This window comes from Panonychus citri, unplaced genomic scaffold, assembly GCF_014898815.1.
Source record: "Panonychus citri isolate SS breed McGregor unplaced genomic scaffold, ASM1489881v1 Contig00063, whole genome shotgun sequence".
NCBI classification, from domain to species: domain Eukaryota; kingdom Metazoa; phylum Arthropoda; class Arachnida; order Trombidiformes; family Tetranychidae; genus Panonychus; species Panonychus citri.
Window position 1 is genome coordinate 1,414,976 of NW_026515468.1, and position 16,026 is coordinate 1,431,001.

A 16,026-nucleotide genomic window follows, 5' to 3' on the forward strand; every position below is an offset into this window, starting at 1 on the left:
TTGTTTGAATTAATAATAATAATTGTATAATTGTATTCACATACAACAGTCTAACAGGAATAAAAGAAACTTTTATTGTTTAAAGTTGATTGTTGATTTATTGAAACGTTGATTGTTTTCAATAATCAACAATTAGTAAGATGATGCTTTAAACTTGATCATCACTATCAACACAAATGAGGATTGTTCATTTTTTTTGTTTGTATTCAAGTTTGATGTTTTAGTTAAGGTATTGGAGTTGATGGTGTTTGTTGTTGTTTGTTGATTCTCACACACTGATTGTTGTGATAATTAATATAATATAATATCCTTGTAATATAATAATTATGATGTTAATTAAATGGGTTTGGTAAAATTGGCTGGGAATAATCCCTTTTCTCCAGTTGATTCTTTAATTCCAACTAACCAGCCATCTTCTTGTTCCTCTGGATCTTCATACTCGATAACTCGGATTATCTCCCCTGCTTCAAACGATAATTCATCTGAATCTTCAGCGACGTATTTGTAAGTGGCACGCACTTTTAATTGCTAGAGAAGGAGATAAGTGAACAAGTAGAGAAACAATTAGTATTACAAATCAATCAAATTAAGATTAATTAGTTGACAGACAGTTAATTGTTGTTTCTTTTTCTTTCTTATATTATATCATAATGAAAACAACACGTTTCAACTTGTTGTTACCTTTTAATATGATAACTGTGATTGCTTTTCATTATTTATCTTTCATTATTATTATTATCATCATCTACCTCCTTGATTATCATGTTTATCTTAATTTTATTCTGCTTATCAACCTGTATTTCTTAAGATATTATTACCTGTACCTGAATCCACCTTGTACACAAAACATAGACTGGTTTGCATAATCGGCATACCTGAGAACAGGTTTAATATCATCTCTTTTTACCTGAGCTTTTAAATCAGAATGAAAATCAATACATGTAAACATTACAACGAGTTACTAGTCTATTAATTGTATGGAAAATAATTTAGATCAGAAATAATAGAAAGTCAGCAATTAAGAAATTGAATTATAATAAAACAAGTTGATAGTAAATTGAACCATCACTAACAGTTGATGGGTTTAATTTGAATTAACATTAAATGAAATTAATTATGATTGGCAAGTTAGTTTCAACAATTAATTGTCTCAAAGTTAATTGCACAAATAATGGCTAATCTTTTTTACTCCTCTAATACAATTAATCATAAGGAAATACTTGGAACCGGATTTAATCATAAAGGCGATGTATCAATTTATTATTATAATTAGATTTGACCTCAACATGATTAAAGCAACTGATTAGTTGGAAATAGGAAGATAAACCTGAACAAAAAAGGAAATTCATATGAAAAAAACCTGAACAGTTTTAACCCTTTCATGTAACCAGAATTAAAGATGAAAAATTATAACAATAATGAAATAAAAGGATCTTGATGAGAGTAAATCATTTTGTTAGTTAGTAAATTAAGTAATCAAGTAATTGGTTATTTCTATGACTAATCACGAATTAATTGATTAACTATCTTAACAATAAGATGGATGGATGAATGATAAATACAATTTAAAATTGTAAGAATCAAAACTGATGATTAGTTGATTATTATTATTATTATTAAAGGTAAACACTAATCATAATTAGTTTAACTGGAAGGTTAATTAATAAAAAGATGATTACATTTTTGTTAAGGTCATCAATTTGTTTCACCTTTTCAGTTATAATACTTTGATTAATGGCAACTAATCAACAGCAATCAATTAAATTAATTTGGACTTTAACAGTAATGCTTTTTTCAAGTAAGTTGTTTCCGTTGTCAACTTGATCAGTAAATTGTTGATAATCGTTGAAACCAACAATCTAATGACAGTTTATCTTAAATTGGAAACAAGTTTTTTTTATAAGTAACTTTTTGGTTGATAAACAGATCAAAGTACTTTAAGTAAATTAACAACAAGATTTAAAATAGATTAGATGTTGGTCAGATAATCTACTATTTCTTCAAGTTGGTCAAGCATATAGATAATTGTAATCATTTAGAGTGGATACTAAAATAATGTTCAACTTTTTCAATGAGTAAATTGTAACAATCATAATAACCGTGGTTATGTTGTTGTTGTTGTTGTTGGTTGCTAACGTTATTAGTAACGTTATACATAAAAATGAATTACAATACCAATTAAATGAATCAACAATTAAATATCATGTCAACAATTAAAGCTGTTTTCACTTACCGAATTCAAACCATCTGATATAACTTCACTCTTTTCTTGTGTTAATCCTATGGTGATGATGATGATAATCAGTGAGAGAGATGCAAAAAAGATGAGGTTGTAAAAGGGAGAGAGAGAGAGAAAAAAAATGGAAGTTAATTATGTTGGTTCGATAATTAATAGTTGTAAAACTAAAACAAAATAACATCACACATATAATAAATGAGCACCATATCATCATCAACTCAGTCCGTTGATACAATTAACTGTTGCCATTATCATTACAAGAACTACTATTAAACATGTAAAACGATTTGTAATTCATTATCTAGACTAATGAGAAACAAAATAGTAACTTGTTTTTGAATTGATAATAGTAACTCGTTAATTGTTGCCTTCTCTATGACAATCAGGTATATTCCTGTTTCACCAATTCTTTAAGTAAACATTGAAGTTAATCCCTTTGTCTTTGTTAATTTTCACAAGTTTTAGGTTAAAATTGTCAAAGAATCCATTAAAATAGAAATTTTAGTTTGGTGCTGTTCTGAATGAAGTTAGGTCGTTTTGGTTTGGTTTGATTAGGTTAGTTAGGTTGGTTAGGTGTGAGATGTAAACCAATTAATTATAATAATTAATGGACAACCATCCTAATCAACAAAATAAACTAGTGGCCGGATCGGACTATCAACCTATTCAGTTAAAATACCTATGATTCTTTGAAGGTTTCAACTTTAGTCCTTTCAAAATTAACAAAGACAAAGGGATTAACTTCAATGTTTACTTAAAGAATTGGTGAAACAGGACTGAACCATGACAATCATCTTTAAGATGATTAGTCATTTATAGTTTCTCGTTGTAAAATGTATCCTGATTGTAAAAGTTATCATAGTATTTGGAATCAGGATGTTATCATTTTCCGGGTAACCGAGAAAAGAGAAAGAAAAAAACATGATAAAACGGACATTCAATGAGAATGATGAGAAGATGATGAGGTGGAAACTCCTATTCTAACTAACCATCACCGGTAGGATGATGAGTTGAATCACCATTTGACTGGTTGTTGGTTGAAACTACACTTTTGGTCACCGACACATTAGATTTTTGCCTTTCTAAGCTCTTATTTTTATATTCAATTTCTTCATAAGGCCTCGTCATATTGGTTTCCGGTTTATTGTGTCCGGTTATTGTGTTACCCGGTGAAGAAGGAGGAAAACTAACATGTCGGGCACTAGTGTGATATGAACCTTTCTGGGCTTCCATGGCGAAACAGTCGATTATCTCTCTGAGTTGAGCATGAGTCTTGGAATACTCAGAGTGAAAAGTGGTCTCCGCTTCGAAAAGTGTTTGCAGGGTTGATATGAGAAAGGGAATCCGACTATCGTAAAGGGCGGGTAATTCATCGTGAAGTTCCCGATTCAACACTTCATACAATCTTTTAGCTTCTTCCATTTGTTCCCTAGCCTTTGCAATCTTAATATCATCCTTTTTACCAGCTCCACGACCCAATGATTCCATTGTGTGTCGAGTACAATCATAATCAACCAGTTTTCGTCCCCGTTTATCAATTTTAGCCTATTAACATACAAAAAGAGAGAAAGACAATAAGTAAAACAATAATAAATGTTGGTTAATATTATAGACAATGATGATGAGGGGAAATACACATAGAAAGGAAGAGAGAGAGAACAAGGTCAAATCACAGAGATGCTTTTAAGTCTTTCTCATAATGAGAAAAAAATCAATCAATATGACATGAAAAATATGAATGGGAAGCTTCATCTGTAAGAGAGTGGGCAATAGGTGTGTTTTTGAGAGAGAGAGAGAAGAGGATGCGGAGGGAGAATGAAAAGACAACATAGTTTTTCATCACTGGCTCTCCTTGATCTATTTTGTTTTTCATCAAAGTAAAAAACAACTCACTCTACCTTTTGAAAGGTAAAGAAAATTGTACATGATTTTCATCTTTGTAAATTTGTTATTTTTTGGAACAATCTTTCAAATCTCTAATCACAGTTACTTTAGATTGCATGAGAGTTACCTGTCAAGAAAAATAATTTACTATTCACTAAATCATCGTTGTATCACAAATATATGATGAGGAAGTATTTCCAACATTAACTGAGACCATATGATCACAAGAACGAAATCGAACATTTTTCATCTTTGATTTGGAAGATGAAAGATGCTGAGTAAACACTCATATATGAATCGACGATAAAAGATTTAAAAAAGAGACTAAGCAATTTAAATTGATGGGAATCCATTTGATGCATTAAGTTTAGACTACGGTCGAGCTAATGTAATGCAGAATACTGATTTGGTCAACAGTTCTGATGGGAATAGTTTGTTGTTGGTTTGTTGTCAAAAACAATTTCGCCGAGGGCAAATAACTGCAAAGAGTTGACTTCATCTTCCCTGCTCCTTTATCCTTATCACTATTAAGAGCCACAAAGATTCATTGGTTGGGTTACTTTTTAACAGGTTTTTTTGGTTATATTAAAAAGTTAAGCTCATCCAAAGCCTGAACATAAATTTAAGTTCATTTCTCAGTGGATTGGGCAAATCTTGATATTCAACTTCACGGTGGCTACTCTTCCCTCAGCTCTTCCATACGCTGGACTCTTGGTCAGCAACTCTTTTCCTTTGACGGTGGTGGTATCGTTAGTGTAGGTCACGAGTAGTAATCCAAAGTAAATTGCTAATTGCTCTTTGCCCTTCATCATCATTATCATTAACATCTTATCTCCTTTCATTTCATCATTTTGATGATAAGATGGCAACAGGTATTCAAGAAGGATGGAGATGTTTTCTTATTTTCAGGTGATGATGAATCAAAATCACGAAATTGTGTTTGCTTTTCCACACAAACATTGATTTTAGTCTTAAATTGGGAATATTGAACATGGATAGATGAATATGGAAATGGCTCCGGTGGATGAAGAAGAGACTTGGAAGATGATATTTTTTCATTAAAAAGGAAACAAAAAGTATATTCTTTTCGATGATGATGATGATGAGGAATGAATTGTCTATTATAATATTAGCTCTTTCTCTCCTTTTCTATCCTTTGATGAAATTTCTTTCTCTCCGTAGGTTGAAAGTACAATTGTGCCAAATTCTTGAGCTATTTAGATTAATTCGTTGGCTTCCAAGTCTCGGATTAAATTTGGAATAGATTCACAAAATTTTACTGTGGCTTCCTTAAAGTTATTCTTATGTTCTTCCTTTTTATTTTGACAATCTCGATATTTGAATAAATATCGATGCCAAAAACTTGCTTCATGCATTTTCACTGAATAATTAGTCTCCCGAAGGAAACAGGAAGGAGATGAAAATTTGGACGGAAAATTATAAAAACTATCAACAAGATAGTGGACAAGAGTTCACTTGGGTTGCACTTTGAGTTAATCCAATGAAAATGGAGGTTTAATTGTGGAGGAATTGTTGAGGAAGATGAGAAACATGCACATAAACAAACATTGGTGGCTAATTGTATTATCCCTTTGGGTGTATTTCTGTTAATCCAATTGAGATTCAATTTCTAGTGGCAGTGGAAATTTTCCACAGTGAAAATGGTGTCCAAGTTGATTTTTCATGTTAATAACAACATAACATCCAAGGCATTGGTAAATTAGGTTGCCTGATGTTGATTAGCCATGAAGTGTAATTGTGAACAAAGCAAACACTCTTGAGAGGATAAACAATCATCTCAACACACAAAATCCAGGCAAAATAAGAGAGCGGGATGACAATGATGAAGGAAGTAAATGAAACGGGGTGGAAATGTTTTCTAACTCAGGATTAAAAATACCTACCCTAATCTCTGAAAATTGACTCAAATATGTGCTCAAAGGTATAGTGACTTGATCATTTAACTTGTGGCATAGATCTTCCCAAAGTAAATCCATAGTTGCAGCTTTGACGGGTATTTGCTCTTGATCAGGCCATTCGGGTTCATATATTTCTGTCAAACAATCCATGAGACCTTTGTTTGCGGCTTGTAAGGCTAAAAAGATTCCATTAGTAATGAGATAGTCACCAGAGAAATGTTATCAGAGGTCAAAAGAGAATAGAATATAAAAGACAAGATTAGAATTGATATATAAGGCATAGAAAAAGAGTGAGAATAAGGTCTCTCTCTCTCTCCTTCTCTCTTTCTCTTTTGAAAAAAAAGAAAACAGAATAATAGTATTAATATAATATGTGACAATAATGACATTAAATTAGTGTACCTCTGATGCATGTTACGTAGTTTTTAACCTCTTTTTGAAGCCTTGTCGCTGAATTTTGTTGCCGGCCAAAGTTGTTTTGAGAGGCTTCGAAGAGGTCATCGGTTGTCCTGTCAGCTTTACCTAAGTTTTGAAGGAACTATGAAACAGCAGAGATGATGGAAAATAGAATAGAATATTATTAGGTGAGAAGAGAAAGTGTAGACACATAAGAAAAGAAAGGAAATAGAGACACTTGAATTGAGAGAAAAATAGAGGAAGAGAATTGATGAAGCTCAGAGATGAAAAGGATAATCAACAGAAATAAAAGTGATTATGGAAAAGGAAAATAAGTGACTTACCCGTTCCTTGGCTCTGCCAGCTTTCTTTCGGACAACTTTGGCGAAAGAATCGGTTTTAATATCTGCCATAATCCGTAATTTAATTTAAATTGTTCAATTGTTGTCCTTAAATTGTAACACAACAAAAAAGTCTAATTGATTACAGGCTCGCAGATTAAACATCAACTGTTTTCATCAATTGAAAGAAAAAATTTCTTCCATTTTAAGGAGGAGCAAAGAGAATTGAAAGTGTCGCCATCTTCACGTAGAAAAAACAACTTGGGGTAAAATCTTTTTCTTAATTAAATTTGATTGACAGTTAATTTCTTTTTGTTATCATTAACACTTGTAATCGTTGGAATAACAACAATATGATGATCGTTAACATCTTAATTATCTATTGATATTCGGATGAAATGCAAAAATTTGATACGAATAATAAATGAAACTGATTGATCATCAATAATTTAATTTGCTTTTAACTGATCATGTTAATCAAATGGCACAATTGATTTTGTTATTTATATTACAATTAAAAATTAACATTGAACAACAAAGACAATCAATTTACAATGAGTATTAAATGAGTGAATTAAATAAATAATTTCATAAAATTGTACAAGTTGTTGATTTTGTTGATTCTTCCCCATAATCAATATCTAATTGTCAGTGAATTTAGTCCAATAGTAAAGTTGTAATTGTCCATGAAAGAAATGAAAGAGAAAATAAATGAATTAAACAAATAATCAACTTATTGTAGCTAAATTGTTGAAAAATTAATCCCAATTGAATGGAATCATCATCGCAATTAAACAGGAAAAGTCTAACAATTGACACAATTGGCAAATGTTAACAATAATTCATTGAACTCAAACAATTTTACATAAGGTTGATGGAGAGAGATGAGATTGAAACAGTTTTCAAAGTGATTAAGATTATGATGATTAAGATGATGGTGATTAACAGCAATTTACATACCTAAGCCAACTTTGTTTATTATGTGCTGAGCACTGTCTGGATTTGCTGCTGAAATCAATTCCTTAACCAGTTGAACGGGAATTTTGGGTCGACCATATTGTTCAAAAATCTCAACCAATTTTCTGATATTTTCCTGCAGATAAACAACAATTATTCTGATTACAATTAACTGTCAAAACAATAAACACTATAACTATCATAATCTAAATAATTGTATCCTTAATAATCAATTCCCACTCAGTAGATTTAACAAAAAGTTCTGATCAAATGTAATGTTCAAGATTCTGCCTTAAAGTTGAATCTCTCTTCCTACTTTCATTTCATTCATTCATTTTTACGCAATTTTCATGAGGATGATGTTTATTGCAATCAAATTATCGTTTGTTTTTACCTCAATTTCCAATTGTGGTTCATTAAATGAGAAGAAAATAAATATAATTTACTAATAATTTAATAAGAAAATCATGATAAGAGGAAAAGGTAATGATGAAAAGGAAGAGAAAGAGTCAACCAGATTAAACTTGGCGTGTGAGTAAATAAGGAAGAGGATGATAAGGATGATGAGGATGAAGATGGAAAAAGATTAAATAATAAATAAGATGATATTTTAATGTTCATTTCATTTCCTCGTTTATCTTCATCTTAATCTTTGTCTTTGGGACTTAAAATAGTTGAGAGACTCAAAGATTGTCCTACATTTAGATTCCCAATCTATGTCAATTCTCATAGATGATGAGGATGAAGATAAACAAATAGTAGCCAAGTTTTGTTCACCATTTGATCATTACCTTTACAGAATCGCTGGTGATCAGTTCAATTGATTAGTTTCCTATCAATCAGCTGGTTATTGAGTTAATTGTTAATACTTACGATCCTCTGTTGTTGTCGAGCTTGTTGTTTCTTCATTAACAACAATTCAACGATAATACTTTGCTTATTGGGATCAACATTTCGTCCGTTCATTTTAAATCCTTGCATTAAATTGTTGGCTTGATTGAGTAAATCATCTTGCATCATTTGTTTAGTTAATCTTCCTGATTGATTACTGTTTGACCGTTTAGCCAACTGTCTTCCCCATATTTGGATTAACACAAATCCCTCTTTCAGGTAATCGATTAGCGCTTTTGTTGCCGGTGAAAAGGTAAACATTTTACGATGATTAAAATCGGGATTAGAGGTGTCAGAGATTATCTCCGTTGTAGAATCTTCTTCGTCTAGAAAAATTCTGTATTTACAATAAACATCCTAAGGTTCATAACGAGAATTAGATTAACTCGATTCGAATTCATTTTCATGCTAATTACCGTGAATCTTGGGGGAAGACCTCGACATCCGTGGATCTTGAATACGAAGCAAACATCTTTACCGATTAGTTCTGAAGGAGTATCGACATAAGCATCATCCAATTCACTTAATTCTCTTCCATCTGAAGTGCATGGAACGATTTCTATGTTAATTATTCCAATTTCAGCTCCTTTAAAATCAAGAATTTCCAATTGTTCTTTCAGTTCAACCAGAAATGCTAATGGCTGAAGATAAACCTGAACTATTCCAATCAGAACTTCCGTCTTTGGATCTTCAAGAAATGGATCTTTGTCCTGTAAACAATCAAGAGAAAACAAAGAAAAAAACAATTATCATTATCATGAGAAAATGAAATTGATTGTAATCAGAATTAGATTCATGGTGATGTTATTTTTTGTCTTAAGTGACAAGTGAAGGTTAATTGACATGTTGATAGTGGTGAGATTAATTTGATTCATGATAATGATCATGATGATTAACGATGATTATCATTTACTATTTACCGGTGATGGGTTCCAGTTTTCATCGCCTTGGGCATAATTTTGATAAATCTCTTTCATCATATACAATCGATTAACAAATTTATCTTTTGGCCATAAAAATTCTTGACCAAGTTCATCGTTGATTAACTTAACCATCACCTACGATTAAGATAAGACAAGAGATTAAGATGAGAAAATGATGAAAACAAAGTGAAGGCGGAAGATTAAAGTTAATCTGATCTTCGTGGGATCAACCGCTCATCTGATTGTATTGTTACATCAACAAGATTAATGAATTGCTGCTGTTGAATTGTTGGTGTAACGATGATTATGACCTTACCTCTGTTCGGTCACTATTTTTGGCGAGAAATGCTGACGAGACCAAAATGATCTCGAATCGGACATTTTTACCCAAATCATTACTAATCGCATTCGCTTCATCAATCGTAGGTAATAATTCAAGTAAATCTTTGTTAAGCAGAGCGGTTTCCATGGACTGGTCATCATTAGACATATCGAACCCGGCCTTAGATGCAATCTCTTCTTGAGCAAGTTCAAAAGTGACCTCAGCAAATGATAACTTAGATTTCTTTTGCTGACCAGGATGGACAAAGACAAACAACTGAGTTGTACCAAAGAGTAGCCTGTCAAGACGATTAAGATTAAAAGTCAATAGAAATTGTTTACTTAATCCAATTCTAATTACCTGTCGTTGTGATTAAGATGAACTTTATTGATTACTGGGTCTCCATTTAATAATATACGACAATCGTCCGCAGCCCTTTCCAATATAACGATGTCATTATCCTTACGATAAATGCGTCCATGATGATCCTGAATTGAGGGACCATAGAGTTTGATTGAACAATTATCACTTTTGCCCAAACTATTGACACCATTTCTAATTATATAGATTATCTTTCCACATAATTGTTCATCGAAATTAAGATTAGACAAATAAGGATTATCCCGTTTCTCGGACTCCAACTTTTCCCGATCGGCGTCCACATAGTCCTCGGCTTCGAGTGCTTCCTTTTCCGCTAATTTATCTTCATATGTTTTCTTAATCTCAATCATTTGTCTTTCATTTTCTGACATCAAGGCTTTCATTTCCTCTTCATATTTTAATCTCATATCATTAAGATCTATTGCAAATAATGATAATATTAAGAAGATGGAGAAAAATTAACTAATTGTCAGGTATTATTGTTCATGATTAAGGTTAGATTATTTTACCTTTTTCAGATAAAGTTACACCAGAACCAGAATTTAAATCAACTACACCTCGCTCCATTGCTTTTGTTAATCTTTCATTTTCCTCCTTTAATTGTCGTATTAATTTATCCGTTGAACTTTCATTAATTGTTGCATGAACCTTAATATGTTTAGCTCGATCAGCTAATTTAATGAACAATTAAACAAACACAATTAGGTTAGAGTTACAATATTAGAATGACAATATTAAATTTACCTCTTTAAAATGATTACAATTAAACTTAATGATTGAAGGATTGATTATTGATTGTTGGTGGACAATCAAATTGACCTAAATTGTAATTGACCATTCACATGTCCATCTAATTGATTAATTCATCTATTAATATATATACATTTATGTGTATTATTATTCAATTGTAATAATAATAAATAGTAACTACTATTTCCTTGTTTAATTTTTTTCTTAATCACAATTGTATTAATAAAAGTTAACAAGTTTTTCTCATAATCAAACTCTTCTCAATCAATCAATCAATCAATCATTTAATTGCGATTAACTTACCATAACGAAGTGTAGATAAAGTTTCATCGTAACTAATATCGGCTGGACTAATTGTTGCAATCATAACGGTCTTACTATTGCCCGATAAAACGTTCATAAGGAGTCGAGTTAAAACTGAGTCTCGATAAGGTACTAGAAGATTGAGTTGATTAGTTAATTGTCAGAATGAAGATGATCTAATCTTACCTCGAATATTTTCTCAGCTGATTTTTCCGCTAAAGCTGAGATACAATTACCCAAACACGCCAGCGATTGATTAATTGCTACACCTTCTTTCAACCGATCGCCAACCGCCATGGTTCCTGATAACCTTTCGCTGTTAGTTAATTAGTTGTGATAAAATTAAGGATAGAATGAGAATTTAGTAATCAAAAAGTGGAAAATCTGTTCGATAATCAATTAATCAGTCATTAACTTTGTTATTAATTGATTTATGCCTCTCGTTTGTAATTAATGGGTGAGTTTCTTGTTGAAAATGCCAAATTGATTCAATTTGATTATCTCTTATTGTGAATAAATTGATTTATGTTGATTAATTACTAACCTTCCAGCTAAATCAACTAAATGGATAATTGATTTTTTAGCAGTTTCTTGGCCTGATGAGCTTCGATTCCGTTGAACAATTTGAATTTGAACTATTGTATGAGCTCTCGAACTTGTCTCATTCATATTAGTCGCTGCTATCGATCGGTTAGTTGTCCCTTCGTCGATCTTGTCCTCAATGTCCTTACGAGATGTTACCAAGAAACTTTTAAGCCCTTCAGCTGGAATATTAAATCGGGATAATTAACAATTAATATTCTGCATTCGAACCTAATCAAACAACTAATTCACCATAGAATCCTTTAGTTGGATGCTCTCGAACTTTTAATCCTTTCTTTTTCGCATTCGCCTGAACATTACTTTGGTCACCCAATAGATCGCGAACTATTTCATTATAAATTTCGATCATCGAAAGAGTCACCTCAACTTGCGTTCCATCGTTGGCTCGGTGAGTTATCGTGTCGAAAAGTTCTGAACACAGTCTTGGCACAATTCCTAAGAGAAAAACAAATTGTCATCTAACTGCTGCTAATTAACATGAGATCCAATCACCTACACACCTTTGTTAGCCCCATAGCCTATTACAGTGTAAGATTTGCCTGATCCAGTTTGTCCATAGGCGAAAATAGCAGCATTGTAACCGTCCATTGCATTGGTCAGTACCGATCGACCCAAATCATTATAAACTTTTTCCTGGTCGAATCAAATCAAAACAGTCAATCAGACAGCAAATTCATACCACAGGGTAACCTTAATGTAATCTATTGATGATATAATCATCATCAATCAAATTGTGCAATCAAATGATTCATTACAAATTATTGTTAATCTTTAATGAGATTAAATTGTTTTCAGTCTTTCTATCAAACTGTCATTGAAACTGCAAAGCAGTAAATGTAAAAACAATCAAGTTAACTGGAAATTGTCTTTATGATTGTCTTGGCATTTGCTTAATCACTTTGACAACAATTAACTTTATTAGTGAAATTATGATGATGCTTATTTTTTATTACCTGATCAGCATATTTAGAGCCATTGGGATGATTGAGATCAGCTCGACTGATTGAACCATCGATGTCGACGAAACCATCATGAGACCAATAACTGTGATCGTAAGTGAATTTCTTGGGCATTTCTCGAGGATGATTCGGATTGTACAAAACGGTCGTGCCCGATTCCATGTCCAGAATACATTTGGCATTTCGTTGTTTCTCTCGTTGATTGTGTAGAAAGTGAGTTAAGGAGCAATTATGAATGACAATTAACTTACATTCTAACAGTACAATTAAAGATCATGCAATTTAAACCTAGAAAAATCTTTTCCAAGTAATTTAAATTATCGTAACAACGATAACTTATAATTGCTACAATTAGATAAAAAGTTGTAACAATAAAATGATAACAATTAGTGACTAATGTTAACTTAATTTAAATGTTAACCATATTCATTTATCTCTAATTAGTTAATCAATTTACTTGTTTTTTTCAGTTGAACATGAAACGCAGACAATTGATCAAGGTTCTGATCACCATGACAATTGAATCTAATGAAAATTACTGAAAATTAACAAACCATCAATATAAAATGATTGTTGATCAGTGATGATTTATAAATGACAATAAAAAACTAATCAAATTAACATGATAATAGATATCAAGGTTGATTTAAAGCAATTCTCACGCAATCACGATAACAACAGTTTCCATATCTACCTTTTAATATTAAATATCAACTATTATCATGTTTAAATCAATTTATCAACATAATTTAATTTTTATGATTCAAGAATAACAAAATTTAATTATTATCTAAATTTTGTTTTGTCAATTAACTAAATTGTCATGTTAATCTTCATGTTAATCACTGGAAAACATTCAATCAAATGTTGATGTTTAATTGATTAACATTAAAGGATTAGTTGGTTGTAAAGTTTACTAATTGTTGATTATTAGAAGATTATTAGTTAATTTCAATTGATTAATTGTAATTTGGATTCTGCTCATTAACTTGATTACCATTTTTTTTACCTTAATCATGTTGATTATTTATTGTGATTGTTTATTTATTACGATTTATCATAATAAATACATTGAATTAACTAGAGCATATCTAGCTGATTGTTGTGATCAATTAATTGTTTCGATGAACCCAACTAAACCGTGATTAGCATAGGTCCATGTAAATATATTAATTACTTAATAAACTAAGTTCAGTCAACAATTTGATTGTCGATTTTCAATCTACCTGAATTTAACAATTAAATTGCATTGAAAAGGCAATCAGTGGATCTAATTGTTGGTTGTTCATTTGATTAATTGGCTAATCCAGTTAATCTGATAGAATGATAATAATACATTAACCGCAGTGATTTAGTAATCAGTAGTTGTTCAATTAAATCTTAAAACCAATTAGTTGACTAAAATCTGATTGAGAGTCAAATTTTTAATTATGATTGTTAATTGTGATGATTAAGTTGAAGCTGAGAAAGGATTTGATTTGATTTGATTGCTGTTTGGTTTGATTGAGAAAACACAATAACTTTTGGTGATCCATTTACTTTGATTCCTATTTTTGAATCAAGAAAGTTGATTGAAAGAGACTGACCGATATTGATTACTATCAATTGACATTGACAATTGTAATAACAATAATTATTAATAACAATCGATCAATCAACAATTTAAGGTCAATTAAATTGTATTTAGTTGTTTCTCACTTTCAGGGTAAATCCTCTTCCTTGTTTTTGGTTAACTAATACTTTTTGTCCTCAATTTCTGATTCTGTTGATTGTTGACAAAAACAATCTAATTATCAATTAATGAAAATATTGAAAAAGTCAACTAATTAAGTTTAAGTTAGATTGTCAATTGATAAAAATTTTCTTTACTCATGTAAATTGTTTCTACAAATTCAATTTGATTGTTCTCAAACCTTTCTAATTGTTGCCTGTAAACAATAATCTAATGTTGATTAGCTTAATAATGGATTCTCATTTCATGAGCATGTTAATAACTTGATCATGTGGTGAAATCTTTTGTCATCTTTTGATTGTGTAACTTAATTGCGTGATTAATGGTCTCTGATTATCCTCATTGATACATTCCTTTTGTTACTAGACTCAAATTCATCATGAATTTCATGTTAAACTGTGAAGTTGTGGTTACACTTTGATCAGGTAAAAATAGTAATACACAGGTAGAGATGATGATGAGGATGATAAGGATGATAAGGATGATAATCTGGCGATTGGGATGAAAATAAGATGAGCCAGAGAGTAAGAATGACGAAAATGGGGTGACCAGGTAAGAGAGACAGGAAGCTTTTTTCTCATGATTAAATTCGTGTGTAACAATTAGAACCACAAAATGGAGGTAAGATTGATTGTTGGATTATCATAGATCCATTAAGGATAAATTGGGTTGAGTGATTTAAAAGGACAATTAATTTTGTTAACCAGAGAGAAAGAGTAGTTAAGAGGAAGGAAGTAGATGAAACAATCAAGTTAACAATAACACTAAGATCTACACATGACAGTATCGAAATTTGTTTAGGCCTAAATTGTACAATTAACTAGAATTTAATTAGATTAGAAGTGAATTAAAATTGATTGTATGAAAAGGATATGAATGGCCTGACACGAACGGCCACTTTTACACGATCTGATCCAATGGACATTGTGGTTGATTGAGAAGATGATGAAACAAGAATGAGAATAAAATTTAACACAATCAATAGATTAACTTAATCAACTTAAAGATCATCACAAATTGTTGGTCAATCCGACAATTTAAGGTCATAATAATGATCTTCACATGGATATAAAAAATAACTAAATTAAGTGAATATTAAACTGAATACAATTAGTGTTGCATCAAGAAAAAATATAAATCAAGTGAGTTTGAGTGAGAAAGTAACAACATTGACCAGTGTCCAGTGTCCAAGCAACAAAAAATCATAAACAAATTGTTACCTGATTGCAATGGATTAGGTGTTTACTCCTGTTGTTTAGCATTTTCATGCATCATTTAATTATCATACAATCATTTACAATCAGACCAATTAATACATAAATTAATGACAATTAGGATTGGATATCAATGGTATTTAAGTTGATTGTCCTGTTTGTTATTGCAAGTGATTGACACATCGAGAGTTAATCTTCAATCAATCAAGAAC

The 16,026-nt window shown here is 31.1% G+C and overlaps 2 protein-coding genes across 3 annotated transcripts; both read right to left on the reverse strand.

Annotated features, from left to right (window-relative positions):
- Nucleotides 1–51: 51 nt before the first annotated feature.
- Nucleotides 52–6,958, reverse strand: LOC128386183 (myc box-dependent-interacting protein 1-like). 2 transcript variants are annotated; one of them, XM_053345180.1, is made up of 6 exons: nt 6,783–6,958; nt 6,445–6,580; nt 6,028–6,218; nt 3,457–3,784; nt 2,234–2,280; nt 52–528 (listed from the first exon to the last, which is right to left on the reverse strand). In XM_053345180.1, exons 1-6 carry the CDS (start codon nt 6,849–6,851, stop codon nt 337–339), a joined length of 963 nt encoding a protein of 320 aa, XP_053201155.1. In that variant the 5' UTR covers nt 6,852–6,958; the 3' UTR covers nt 52–336. The 2 variants fall into 2 exon arrangements, with proteins under 2 accessions (XP_053201155.1, XP_053201153.1); XM_053345178.1 differs by having other exon boundaries at nt 3,229–3,784; nt 6,783–6,957.
- A 255-nt stretch (nt 6,959–7,213) lies between these two features.
- On the reverse strand, nt 7,214–15,923 carry LOC128386185 (kinesin-like protein KIF28). Its single transcript, XM_053345182.1, has 15 exons — nt 15,475–15,923; nt 12,863–13,072; nt 12,410–12,542; nt 12,141–12,344; nt 11,851–12,070; nt 11,502–11,622; nt 11,307–11,448; nt 10,763–10,924; nt 10,233–10,671; nt 9,867–10,170; nt 9,548–9,685; nt 9,044–9,337; nt 8,610–8,984; nt 7,740–7,872; nt 7,214–7,420 (listed from the first exon to the last, which is right to left on the reverse strand). Exons 1-15 carry the CDS (start codon nt 15,523–15,525, stop codon nt 7,368–7,370), a joined length of 2,979 nt encoding a protein of 992 aa, XP_053201157.1. The 5' UTR covers nt 15,526–15,923; the 3' UTR covers nt 7,214–7,367.
- Nucleotides 15,924–16,026: the final 103 nt, after the last annotated feature.